This window comes from Erpetoichthys calabaricus, chromosome 11, assembly GCF_900747795.2.
Source record: "Erpetoichthys calabaricus chromosome 11, fErpCal1.3, whole genome shotgun sequence".
Taxonomy (NCBI): domain Eukaryota; kingdom Metazoa; phylum Chordata; class Cladistia; order Polypteriformes; family Polypteridae; genus Erpetoichthys; species Erpetoichthys calabaricus.
The window spans coordinates 13,497,155-13,511,613 of record NC_041404.2 but is presented as its reverse complement, the minus strand read 5'-3'; the positions used below and the strand labels follow the sequence as shown (position 1 = coordinate 13,511,613).

General features: G+C 39.7%; 1 protein-coding gene across 7 annotated transcripts in view; it reads right to left on the bottom strand.

Moving 5' to 3' along the window:
- The window catches only part of sh3tc2 (SH3 domain and tetratricopeptide repeats 2), a 74,496-nt gene that overhangs the window by 18,792 nt on the left and 41,245 nt on the right, over nucleotides 1-14,459 (bottom strand). For 6 of the 7 annotated variants that reach the window (XR_007936229.1, XM_028812717.2, XM_051933747.1 and 3 more), the window contains exons 8-13: nucleotides 11,620-11,693; nucleotides 10,794-10,989; nucleotides 10,297-10,430; nucleotides 8,453-8,503; nucleotides 5,200-6,903; nucleotides 2,480-2,660 (exon numbers count right to left, since the gene is read on the bottom strand). Coding sequence is in view for 6 of the 7 variants with exons in the window: in XM_028812717.2 (XP_028668550.1) it covers nucleotides 2,480-2,660; nucleotides 5,200-6,903; nucleotides 8,453-8,503; nucleotides 10,297-10,430; nucleotides 10,794-10,989; nucleotides 11,620-11,693 (2,340 nt within the window). In the remaining variant the exon portion in view is untranslated. The remainder of the gene's footprint in view (nucleotides 1-2,479; nucleotides 2,661-5,199; nucleotides 6,904-8,452; nucleotides 8,504-10,296; nucleotides 10,431-10,793; nucleotides 10,990-11,619; nucleotides 11,694-14,459) is intronic. The other variant, XM_051933748.1, reaches the window with a different exon arrangement.

The window sequence follows — 14,459 nt, the reverse complement described above, 5'->3', positions numbered from 1 at the left end:
GGAGAGGCTTCACGTTGGATAATAATTAAGAAAAGTTTTACATCAGAGGTAAGACATTGCTCAGGAAGATGTTTTTCAGTGAGATTTTATCAACTGTAGCAGTGCAAATTGGAGGGAGGCCTTGTTCTATGATATTTTAGCCAAACCCAACCAAATGAGAGGTTAAGACAGGGGTGTAATATATTGCTCTACTTTCTCCTTTGTATTATTAAGATGTAGCCTCTGTCAGAACGCCTCAAATCCTGTTTATAAGGTATTATAGTATATAACTTCTCCCCACCTACCCTTCTATATCTATAACCTCAGGCCATTAGGTATAGTAAAAGACAAGCAGGAGTTAAATTACAATTTAAACAATGTATTATTGGTAATATTCATAAATAATAACAATATGCAAAGTATATTTGAATATTGGCAACCATACAACCTGATTAAATGTTTATGTGTAGTTTCAGGCGGCACACAGACTTGTTAGTTACTTAAAAATGTCTCTAGTTCATTTGTGGTCAGCGTTCAGCCACATGTCTGTTCAATATGGCTGCCGAGCTGTGTTCTCCATTGTGTTGTCCTTTCAGTTCATCAGTTTCGTAAGAGATGCTTCTTCATCAGATGTTAGTAAGAGAGAGAGAGTGTGAGGTTAAGCAAGTCAATTTATAGATTCTCTGTCCAACCCCTAGAGCCAATAGGACGTCATGGTACTTAAAAGCTTTTGATACAAGCCAATTCCAAACAGCCATACTTCAGACCAATGGGGGAATAGAAACTCTTAACACCTGCCACCCCCCAAGACCATATTTTAAGGTAAATCTTCTTTGGCTTTCTTGCGGGGATTGAAAGACTTTAGCAGTGAAACACTTGCCAAGCTGGTTTAAGGCACTCACCCCCCCAACTCTGTCGTAAAATTCAAAGGGGGGGTGGAGTTGTAAACATGAATGCTTCTCACATAATGTAACACTAATATTACATTGCTTTGCCTAAGTTACAAATAAAGACATACAAAATATTTATCAACTTATATGCAAAATCTCACATCACGCCACAGTGGCTGTAGGTTTTCATTCCAGCCAATTGCTTAATTAGAAACCAATCCCTGCCAATCTAAAACATTATTTCATTTTACAGCTTGTTAGTCTGAAATATAATGTTTTTATATCTTAGATTTTTTTTCCTTTCCAAGGATATCATCTAAATGATGTGAAGCGTAAAACACATAATTTTCAGTCTGTCACATTTTCTTTTAAGTGTTTTATTTACCAAATAGTGCATAATGATTCCACACAAGTGTAAATGGTAACAGGTTAGATGGAGAACTGATGGTTCCTTTGTCATTTGCATCTTATTATTATAAGGAGCCATTAAAAATAGTGAATTCAGCTGTTTAACACTGAAATAAGCAATTGGGGGGGGGGGGGGGGCTTAACAAGTGAGAGCACTAAAATGAAACAGAAAAATGTCACTTGAGCAATAAGTGCTTCATCAGCAATAATTGATCTCTCAGAAACAGAACAAAAATTTGTATCCACTGCAGCCTTCCAGGACCAATACTGCCCACTCCTGGTTTAAAACTATTAAGGTTAACTGAGGCATTGTCAAAGGTGTTGACTTTTCCTTTGTGGCCAATAGCAAGCCTTTCAGGTTCTCCCTGAACGTGTGCTATTTGAGCAAAGAAAACATAAAAATAGCATTCTCAAACCCACTTAATTTAATTCATGGTCATGGCGAGCCGGATTGTACCCCAGCATCATTGCAATGTGAGGCAGACACCAACCCTGAATAAAGTGCCTGTCTATCTCAAGGACAACTCGCATACTGTACCCACCCACATAGGGCTAGTTTAAAATCACCACTTATCCTAACATGATCATATTGTGGGGAGTGGGAGGAAAACCAGAATAATCAGACAAAAAAAACGAAAGCTACATACACAAAGGGAAATCTTGTGAGTCCCACACAGACAACAACCAACATTCTGTTCTAGGTGGGTGTATCCATGAGGCAGCCCATCATTACATCTGCCAATATGAGGAGAGTGTTACAAATAAATATATGGTTGTCTATCACTGTTTTAATTTTTTCCCTACATTTTGCATTTGTGTTGCATCTGATGATGTGACTATGACAAGCACCATGTAAGTATCAGTATTGTGTGTTCAAAGAAGGCCTGGCTGACACAGATGGCTGACTAAGTGATGACTAAGTGGTGTTTAGTTTTATCCATTGAGTGTTACAGGTATCTTGATGGCATTCTCTTCTGCTTGGAGCTTAAGGGATGAATACATGGATGAATGTGCGATATTCACAAAGCCAGTCCTGAAATGGATTAAGTTGTACTGAGAATAAAAAGTTTTATCATGTTTTACAATTTATACTTGGAAGGTCTCAGTCTTTTGTAAGTTATAGTTTTTGAGCGGATCATCTGGAATAACAATTGTAAGACATATTAAAACCCAAACTGCAAGTGGAAGACAAACGTGCTTACTTTTCATCATGCAGTGACAGGTACAACTCACTCAGGATATCCAACAGTGACCCCTCAAGCTGTTTACTCTTCAGCTGCTGGGACAAAGTGAGACAGTGCTCATAGTAGAGGATGCAGCAGCTGTGGTTTGGCAGGACCCGTTCATAAAAACAGCTCAGAGCCTGAGCAGCCAGTAGTTGACCTACAGGGAGCAGTACATGAGATGGTTAGTTGGCATTTATGCATTTACTGATAAGAAAAAAAGTGCAAATTAAGGGCACCCAGCTACCCCCTCAAGCTCAGTGGTTCTTATCTCTGGGCTTTTTCAGTAACTTTCTTTCATTGCAATCATTCACTAAATAAACTTCTCCATTGTTTAAAAATTACACTATTATGACTTAGACGTTTACTTAATTGATTTTGAATGATAACCAGCAAACCACTTACAATAAGCAGATACAAGATAAAAAGATCTGCCCAACACTGTTGTCTTCTGAGAAAGGCTACCGTACATGAGATTTTTATTTTAGTCGGTTGCTTTGAGGTCCAGTCCAGTTCATGCTGTCTCTCAGGAGGTTACATGCTTTGCCTGTCCTTGTGTGAGTTTCTGCTCACAGTCCATGCTGTTTGGTTGATAGGCAGCTTACAAGCAAAATCATCAAGCTGTAAGAAGATCCCATCTTTATGAAGTGAAGGTGCATCATACTTAACTCAGCACAACATTCCCCAAGACTCAAGTTGCTAATTCAGCCCATTTTCATATGGGTTATGTATATTTTTAACAATTAACATTTTTCTTCCAAAGTGCTCTTTTTTCCTAAAACATGTTAAACATTTACTGCAAATGGTTTATCAAGATTTTAATAATTGTTATATTTGCATAAAGTTTTTAATGTCAGTTGCTTTTGAAAAAAATCAAAAGTCTGCTTTTGACCAGTGCCCATCTGTCATGACAGTGGGCTTTCAAAAATAAAGAAGGAAAAATGAGGCAGCATCTTGTGCTACTGGTGTTCAAGATAAGGAATGAGAATCAGTACCCAAGAGGGTAACCAGACAGATTTGCCACTTCCGGATAACTCATCCACCTTGGATGTTGCATATTGATATTTGCTAATTTCCTGTGTGTTAAATGTTTGAACAACAGAAAACATCATTAAATTCAAACTTCTCCTTTTACAAAGAAAAAAATTAAAATATCAACTTTATAATATCACCCACTGAAAGGAGCAGAGTGTGTTAATAGATGCAACACTTTAATGGTTTCTTTTAATGTCCACTACAACCCAAAAACATTTTCTTAGATCAATCCTGTGTAGTGAAATAGTGAAAACAATAAAGCAATGTGCATGATTGTGCATTTTAGTGTGTCTTCATGTGGAAAATATGCATTGTGATACATTTTTAAAAAATGCAATGCACCCTTCCATGAGAGGCATAAATAGCATTGATGTTAGCGGCCTGTGACAGACCACCTGCATTATACAGCTGAAGAAAAGAACACAAGTAAACACCAAAGTGTGAACAAGGCTTTTGGAAAACAACATATTCCTTATCTTCCATCCCATAAAAAACTTTAAAGCCTCCAAAAACTATTTTTAGTTGGTTTTGTGTGCCTGAAAAATGAATGTTAGTGTCAGTTTTTGTGAAACTATATGAGAATCAAAACTTGCTTGTTTCACTCGTCTCTGGTTCAAGCCTTGCAGATCATGCTACTGGGACAGGTTTGAATTCACTTCTACCCTGTGCTGATTGACTGAATGAATGAATGAATGGCAGCATAATTGTCCATTGATTATTGCTCCAGTATGTGCCTGGTTTCAAATCCAGTGTCTACTTGCAGGTCTGTGCAGTGTTTGCATGTTCTCTCTTTGTCTGTATGTTTTTTCTTCTGTGGGTTTTCCTCCCACATTTTCAAAGACACTTTGGCTTAGTGTGAATGTGGGTGTGAGCATGAGATAGTTGTCTTGCACCCAGTGCTCCCAGTATAGGCTCTGGCCTACTGCGGCTCTAACTTGAATTAAGCATGCTTTAAAAATTTTAAGTTATGAATGAATGAATGAAATGAAAACGCTTGTACCAGGATGTTCTATTTCTGAAACTGTCTGTGATCAGCGAGCAGAGACACTTCAACAGTCCCTTTTGATGCCATTCTCTGATGGCCACTAATTTTATTTTAGACTGACTTTGACCAATATAAACCCAGTATGTTCAAAATTCAGTGTGTCCAGAAGAATGAGATAAGGAACTTTATTTGGTTCTGAAATGAGTAATATCTAGATAAGATGTGCCAGATACTTTTTTTGAGTACAAATCTATAAAGGTACCCCCTTACAAGAGGGCAGGTCATTATATGGGATACCACTGTCATGAAACATCCCCTGGGGAACCACATGGATGATCAATTTGTACCATTTTGAAACCAACTGCCTCTCTGATGAGGCAAACAATAGACAGGTTTGGAAGGAGAGGGAGGGGGGAAGCCAAACCTTTGGAAGTCACTCTCAAACAGACCTCTTATCCCACTGTACCTTGACCTGCAGGTTGAGGAGTTGACTCCATTGCCATCTGTGGGCACTCATACAAATTTGATGGGTGTGATTCTCATTTTGAGAGTGAGGCAAACACACTGCATTTTGAAACCCTATGCCCTGCGTTGTCTCTTTGTCACTAAAACCCCATCTGCCACTCCTGTTAGATCCCCCCTCACCATTTCCACTCCCTTGGTTTCCCTCTTTACTTACTCTGCATGTTTTTAGCAGCCATTGCCATCAGCAAACCAATCTCATAGCATAACCTTGCATCCTCTGGCCTTTGTGAGTCTACATAGCATGTGGCCAGCCAAAGACACACCTGCACATGCTCAGCATCAGTCCCACTGTCCAGAAGTCCAGCAAACAGTCTTAGTGCCTCAAGCAGGTATTTTTCTGCCAGGGTGTAGGCCTTGATGGCCAGGGTGAGGCAGCCAAGGTTGGCCAGTGCCAGGGCTTGATTCCTCTTGTTTCCTGTCTCCTGTGCATTTCTCATTGCCCAGTGAAAGTTTCTGGCAGCTCCCTGGACATCATTTTCTTCACTCAGGCAGATAGCCAGCAGGTTATGTACCACCCCCTGTTGTGTGGGACCATCAGTCTCATGTAGCCACTCAAGCAGCTGCCTGAGCATTTCTTTGGCAAGGTCCCTCTGCCCATTGAGGATGTGCAGCCAGGCCAGCAGCACTGCAGCTCTGAAGGCTTCCTCTTCATTTATTTGTCTGCTAGTGACCATTGCAGCCTCAGCATATCGGACTGCTTCCCCAAATGCCTTGTACTGTTGGAAAATACTGACCAGACAAAGACACAGGTCTCGCTCTGCTTTAATGTCTCCATTTAGCTTGGCCACGTCAAGGGCTTCTTTAAGATACAGTGTGACCTGCGCATGCAGGGGCGCCTCATCAGCAGCACCATGGCCATACAGGCGGAAATTGTTTTTAATAAAAAGCTCCACCTTGTGAAGGGCGGCCTCCGGTGAAGCAGCTTGAGCTGGTACTAGCCTAAGCGATGCCAAGGCCAGATGTGGCAGGTACTTTTTGGAGTATAATTTACAAAGCATCCAGTTGAGGTCCATGGGAGCCACAGCTCTGTGAGTAGACAGACTGATGGAAAGAAACTGCAGGCGCTCCACAAATGGCAGAGCTTCATCATTCTTGTGTAGTTTTAAAAAGAGTACAGAGGCCAGGAAGCAGCAGCGGGCTTCCAGATGTGTGTCCTTGCTCATGATGGCTTTCCTCAAGACAAGCTTCAGAACCTCAAACTCATGCACTGAGCTAAAGAGGTGCTGCGGCATGCACACCAGCAGTGTGTTGGCTTTCTCTAAGATGCACTCTAACTTCTCTGGGTTTTTCTGTTTCAGATAGATGGCAGCCAGATTTACATACAAGGCACTTAATAGAAAGGGGTCAGCAAATCCACTGACTGATACAGCCAAGGATTCCTCAAAGTAAACCCTAGCCTGGGAAAACTTCAGCTTTTTGGCACATAGTCTACCCAGCAGAAAGCAGATCCTCCTGAGCGCCCAGAGCATCCTACTCCTTCTTGCCCACTCACGGGCACATTCCAAATACTGAACAAGGTCCTCTTCTTCTGAAAAACCATAAAATGTGGACTTCAGGAAGGAGAAGGAGAGGTCATATAAGGTGAGGAATGGCACAACAAATGTGTCCTGGTTGAGGTAATTGAGCAACGGATCAAATGCCTCCAAGTTCTCCACATCCCAAGTGTTTAGGTCCACCAAGAATCTTGGGTCATCTTCGGGGGTGTCCATTTCTTGAAAAGTGTCTTCCAAACAGAAGGGTAGGTATGCGCTACCTGTTAAGCTGCAAGGGGATGCTTCTTTAGAAGGGTCATCACGAAGGCCATTTTGGAGTTTTTCAGAAGGAGATCGTCCCAGAACTCTTTGTGAGTCTCTGTCTTCTGGAAAAGAGAAAATGTGATTATTAGCTATTAATATTCATATTCTAATCTATCTAGTGCAGGTGGGGCTATGGTATTGGGGGAGTTAGGCCAGAGCCGATCTGGACAGAAATGGGCACAAGTCACAAAACAATCCTGAATGGGATGCCAGTAGGACTCACTCACAAACACCTGTATTCAACCATACTGGGCAATATAGAGTCACCATGTAAAAGCATGTACATCTTCAAAATTCAGAAATTAAACCATTAGAGGAACATGAAAACTCTGCCCAGACTATATCCAGACAAAGACTCTAGTTGTGTGAGATAGCAGTTGTAGTCACTATGCCAATAGAGTGTAATTAGCCATTATCAGAGCATCTTAATAACTGCAGCTCCATTGGTTAAAGGTCCATAGATTTATTCATAAAGGGGACAACTGATCATTGATAGGGCTACAATACTAGCAGAACAGATATTTAAGCCAGGTTTGTTGATTTCTCAAATTTCTTTCAAATTAAAATGTTTCTGTGGAATGGACTAAGACATTTGTGCATAACTCTGTGTAAATGAAGAATTGTTCTGCATTCTCATCTGTACTCTGCAGCACTAACAACCTTACCAGTACATGTAAAAATCCAGAGGTCCTAAATCTATTTAGTGCATTTATAAAGAAAATATTTTATAGAATCCCATGCTCAAAAACCCTCACAAATTTTTGAAAGGCAACAACAAGAAAAAGTGCACAAAAACAGAGTACTGGACTGATTACATTTAGGTATAAAAGCAGCATGCATTGTTTGAAAATGTTTGTTTCAAATTTGCATTTTTTCACTTTTCTGTTACTGATGAACTCATTTTATAAATGTGAAACCCTTTACTGAGTGGCATAATGCTTAGTGCTGCTGCCTCCCAGCTCCAGAATCTATGATTCAAATCCCAGATTGGTCTCTGTCTATGTTGAGGCTGTACATTCTTCCTGTATCTCTGCCACTTTTTCTTTGGACGTTCATTCACTTGGTGACCATAAACTGTTCTATGATGACTGGATTGGTGTTTGTTCTGAGAGTTTTAAATTTCCGGGATTGGGCTACTAACACCCTAATATTGGATGGATTCCCACCCCACTTTTCTGAGTGATGGATATTAATGGTAGTTTGAAACAGTAGGATTAGAGATCTATTTCAACACACACAACAGAGGGAGGTGTTTTCTCCATAACATCATAAGCAAGGACAAATAAATTCTTTGTGGAGTATTTTTGGCAACTCATCCCTTGATTTATAAACAGCTTTTTACAATGATGACCCCTACAGAGCTTGAACATAAATCTATCATAGTAGGCCTCCCTAAGAGCAGCTTGGTTAACAGTGAAGTCTTTGAAAAAAGATACCAGATGTACCTCTGTCTTCACAATCTTTGGTTGTGCCCAGCTTGTGTCCCTGAAAAGCTTAAAGACTGTAATGCAGAGAGAATGCTTGAAGTAACAGAATAATTTCTTAAATTCATAAAGAGGAACTACTGTTAAGGTAGAACCAATATTTCTGTGTGCACACTGAGTTTCTCACCTGGCTTTGGTTTGTTCTTCACATCTGGAAATTCACAACCAGCAAGCCTGTCTGAAGGAGAAAGAAAAAAGAAGCATTAGGCAAGTTATTTCATTAGCGGGATACGATAAGTAAGACTGTTAAACCTGGGATTTCTTTATACCTGATCAATATACAGTAAGTCATCATCTCATAGTAAAAATAGAACTCCACCACATTAAAATATTTTAGTATTTAATTTATCAAAACCATTGGAGTAGTGAGACCAGCTATGTTATATGGGTTGGAGACGGTGGCACTGACCCAAAAGCAGGAGACAGAGCTGGAGGTGACAGAGTTAAAGATGCTAAGATTCGCACTGGGTGTGACGAGGATGGATAGGATTAGAAATGAGTACATTAGAGGGTCAGCTCAAGTTGGACGGTTGGGAGACAAAGTCAGAGAGGCGAGATTGCATTGGTTTGGACATGTGCAGAGGAAAGATGCTGAATATATTGGGAGAAGGATGCTAAGGATAGAGCTGCCAGGCAAGAGAAAAAGTGGAAGGCCTAAGAGAAGATTTATGGATGTGGTGAGAGAGGACATGCAGGTGATGGGTGTAACAGAACAAGATGCAGAGGACAGAAAGATATGGAAGAAGATGATCCACTGTGGCAACCCCTAACGGGAGCAGCCGAAAGAAGAAGAAGATTGGGAAAGTTGGGGACTACGCAAAGAAAAACAGCTTCATTTTGATAATGAGTCCTTACCTAAACCAAAGTACCTGGACTGAACTCATGAGGACATTGGCCAGGCTAATATTATTATTTATCTTTTCTCTGTTATAGCTTGGATGCTATAAAAAGTATTAATATAAAAAAGTTCCTTGGATAAATGCACTATATATTTATATGTACAGCATATGTATCTATGAAAAGGGAAAAAAATGTCTATTTCCAAAATAAAAATGCACACCTGCCTTTCCCCAACCCCACAGTTTTTGAGTGTAATTTTACACTCTATTTTAAATATACTGTAGTGTTAGAAGACTTCTCAACAGAAGTGCACATTATAAGAATGTATTAAAGTGAAATGAAATTAGCTTTCTCAGAATCATCTAAATAATGAATGTTGAATATACTGTAGCCACTTTATCACTTTTACATAACTGAAATGAGATAGATAGATAGATAGATAGATAGATAGATAGATAGATAGATAGATAGATAGATAGATAGATAGATAGATAGATAGATAGATAGATAGATAGATAGATAGATAGATAGATAGTCAAAATTAACTGATTGCTTTGTCTGCACAATAGAGAGCCATGTGAAAAGCATGTGCTGCCCTCTTGTGGTACTCCAAAGGTACATTGGATTGACTCCAAACTGTTGATAGCAATAGTAAGATTAAATGTCTGCCTACAACATAAGCTTACATGTTCAACATTACTGTCTGGTAAAGTAAAAATACAAAAACAACTTGCTGTCAACTATAAAATAAATATATCCTCACATGATCATTTCATAGGAAATGTAACGCTATATTGGTCAGTCTGGAGCTCTGCTTCTGTACACATGAAAGACGGCCCAAAGCCATTTTTAGATCTTCAGTGCATCACCTGCTTCCTCACTTGCATAGGCAGGTTGAATAAACATATCCCCAGATAACACACATTAGGAAACAAATATTGATCAGCTTTCACTACAGTACCATCATAATGCACTACCCAATACTAAACATTGTTCAGGATGTACTAAGCACTGACAGTGTCAGCTAACTTTTTGTTATTTGTAGATGAATTTTTCAAAGTTATGCACATAGACCAGAGTACTATCCTTTCAAATATTATTAGCTATAAAAAGAAATCATTTAATTCTTACTCAATCTGTAAACTGTGCTGATGTCACTTTTTAAAAGCTCGCCGAGGAGACTCTGGCAGCCTCGTCCATCACTAGGATCAGACAAGGTCAGTGATTTCATCTCATCTTCACTCACAAACAGTAACCAAGCATCCCTGTAGATGAAGGAAATAAAACAAGATGCACACATATGAGGTCTGTGTGAATTAATCTGCACTCAGGTAAAGCCTGTGTGGCATCAAAGGTAATATCAGGGCTGGCATAACAAAAGGTACCAACAGGTTAGTAGTTTGATGGGCCCTTGGTTCCTCCACCTTCCTTGGTGCCAATTAATATAAAGGTAAGTTCAAAGAGCAAATACATAAAACTGGAGATTAGAAGTCAGAGGTGCAAATACAAGCAATTTAGTTACACAAAAACAAATGACCAGAGAAACTTCTACTTTGGAACACATCATATAATTGGGATGATCCCCCTAAAGCCCGGTGTTCTCAAAACCCTACCAGCCTTTGACTTACAGAGGTCGCACATGCACTGGCTCCACCTGCTTTTTCTGGACAAAGCCTCTTTTCCCAGTTGAGATGTTTTTGCCCACAAACCAGTCGAGGCTGGATAGCAGAAATCCCATAACCTCAATGCGATCACCTCTTTTGAAACTGAGTTCGTCAGTCTCCAGTGTCTTGCTGTCCACCAAAGCAATGCAGCTGCCAGTGCCTGAAAGATGGAAATTAGCGGGATAGTGTACAGTATAGTGTATAGTATAGCGGGATAGTGTACAGTATAGTGACATACACACCAGAATTGGGTAAGTTTTGATTTAGATTTACAGAGTGGAGATCATGTGAGAAATATAAAACAAGCATAGAGACAGAGAGACAAATAAATGTTCCCACTCCAGCAGCATCTCTTTCAATAGTCCACAACTTCTGTTATGTTTCACAGTAATGGAATTTTAAAACCTCACCTCAAATGATCTGCTACAAGGGTATCTGGTTTTCTACTAAATACCAAAACCCTGTGTACCATCAAAAACTTTATAAAGCAATTATAAAACAACTTCTGTCGACATAATATTCACTTCCTAAATGTCTGGTAATGTTGAGCAATACCCCAAGATGAAAGTCCTGGTACATGTGTCCTCCTAAACTCCTTAAAGCTTGGGAAATATTCTTCTGAAACAGATCTCTCTGACTGTGCTTCTCAGCTTTACCTCTTAACACTGGCTTGTGTTGTGCCCAAATCTCATGTCCTCCCTCAGAACTACATTATTTAATAGTAGTATCACTGCCCAATGAGCCTAGAAGTCTACACAAATGAAAAAGAAACCAAATCAAGACAGCTTACCAATGGAAGTTGGAAAACGGTGGTTGTCAGGAGGTGGACATCCAGCATTACCAGGGTAAGTCTTGAGGAACCATCTAGAAAAACAAAAATTGAGCAGATTTTACCATTGGTCTAGCTAAACCACAAACATCTTGAACATGACTGCATGGCTGATGAACAACCTTTCTTTTATAAAGCATCATAGTGAAAACATTCCAAAGCATTTTACACATACAGTGAGAGACATTATTTGAAAGCACCACGTAATGAGGTTCCTACCAAACTGGATCTATTCTTGGCACTCATTATGGCTCCTTCCTAAAATCGGTTCAAACCCCAGAGCCTAAACTCGAAGTACAGATGTACAGTACAAAGAATGTAATTAGCTGAACAAAACAAGATAGACAATGTACACCCGGCATAGCATTCAGGTGCATTCAGGAACTTGGTTAACTGTTCTGATGGTTGGAGTATTACATTTTCTTTTATTTACTTAATCAAAAAGAGATATATTAATATTTTTGTTACTTTTGTAACATTGAATTATATTAAAAAATCTTCTTCTTCTTTTGGCTGCTCCCGTTAAGGGTTGCCATAGCAGATCATCTTTTTCTATAACTTTCTGTCCTCTGCATCTTGCTCTGTTACATCATCACCTGCATGTCCTCTCTCACCACATCCATAAACCTTCGCTTAGGCCTTCCTCTTTTTCTCTTCCCTGACAGCTCTATCCTTAGCATCCTTCTCCCAATATACCCAGCATCTCTCCTCTGCACATGTCCAAACCAATGCAATCTTGCCACTCTGACTTTGTCTCCCAACCGTCCAACCTGAGTCATAATAAAATGAAATGACATGTATTAGCAGAGGGGTGGCACGGTGGTGCAGTGGTAGCGCTGCTGCCTTGCAGTTAGGAGACCCGGGTTCGCTTCCCGGGTCCTCCCTGCGTGGAGTTTGCATGTTCTCCCCGTGTCTGCGTGGGTTTCCTCCGGGTGCTCCGGTTTCCTCCCACAGTCCAAAGACATGCCGGTTAGGTGGATTGGCGATTCTAAATTGGCCCTAGTGCGTGCTTGGTGCGTGGGTGTGTTTGTGTGTGTTCTGCGGTGGGTTGGCACCCTGCCCGGGATTGGTTCCTGCCTTGTGCCCTGTGTTGTCTGGGATTGGCTCTAGCAGACCCCCGTGACCCTGTGTTCGGATTCAGCGGGTTGGAAAATGGATGGATGGATGGATGGATGTATTAGTAGAGTGCATAAAATAAATTTTTAATAGCATATTACAATATCATGTGGTTAAAAACTCACAGACTTATGATGGCTGAAATAGCTTTCATAGACACCAGACTCCAACTCATGTAATATAAAAATTGCATCAATTGATGGCTTATTGTTATTTGCTGGTTGTGGATGGTCAATGGCTAATTGTAGATCATATTTCATAAGCATAATATTTTTCAGATAAGTACCCAATAAATATATAAAATATAAGTTGAAATCTGTCTGTTTTCTTGACAGAGCATGCATGAATCTTTCTTCCCATACTGGAGATTTGTTTTGCCATCAGTAGTGGCTGTTAGACATAGAAAAGAGGAAAATACAGCATATGAGGGTAAATCAAAAATTAGAGGTGATTTGAAAATTACACAGTAACAGCAATGGACAGCAATCCAACATGTTTGTGATGGCTTATGGGTAGTTGAAGCCAAGGTCAAATGGACATGGACGCTGTTCCTGGGTTTCTCTTTGTTTTTTGGTTGTTAAAACTTTTCATGCTTTATTGTAAAGACATATTATTTTCCTGGATGACTTTAATTTTGAATTGAATTGAAATTAACTGAATTTTGACTTTATTGCCAGGCAACATAGTAGCTAGGAATTTCTCTTGGTGTTAACATCCTTGCACAAAACAAAAAAAATTGCAATTAACAGCACAATATGCAATACATGACACCACCCAAACATTATATTTGCGGTTGTAGAGAATGATAATTCATTGCTCAAAAACACAAATGCAAAACGTAATTTGACAATGCCGACTTGAACTCATGCCCAGTAATAAATCATGTAAGCCAAGTGTAATTTTCAGATTAGGAAGAAACAAACATGAATCAAAGACTGTATTTGGCCAGAGTTTGTGTACTGTTACTAAGTGGTTGTCTGAGCCTATAGAAATAAATCAAAAACTAAATATGATCATCAAGACTTTGTATGGCTGGTTATCGACTTCTGCTTTCGACCCTTTAACTATGATTTTGTTTTGTGTTTTGTTTTCAATGTATTGGTTGGAATGACCTTTTTGGCATTGGATCTTGGCTGTTTCATGACTATGCTTCATCTCCAGATTACTTGTCACCTAAATCTCCTCCTTCTATATAACAGCAGAACACCAAAATCAATCACAGGTCACCCTTAGCTCTAATTTTTCAGATAGTTAGGTCTCTTGATGAGTTAAGGCATTAGGAATTAGTTTTCTTTGTTTTCAGTCCAAAGCAGGAGGTGCTAAGGGGAAATCCAAGCTCATATGTAATCCAATGCAACATGTTGACAGGTCATGTGACTTGTTTGGTGTCATGTGATAAGCCAGTGTGGCTCGTCAGACTACCTTCTCAGGCACTATGCCAAACTTGACCTGATACAATATATGTACTATGTACATGTACCAGAGAACTGCAGTCACATATCAACAATAATTGCTTGTTGTGTGCAATCCAGACTGTGTCAGCCATCTTTGCTAGGTTCTGCTGTGTTGGTTTAGCCAGTCTTATAAATAGTTAGGCTTTTAAGAACTAATGAACAATAAATTAGCAAAATCCATCCATCCACTTTTTAACGTTCAGCCCCATAAAAGGTAAACATTGTCCCAGC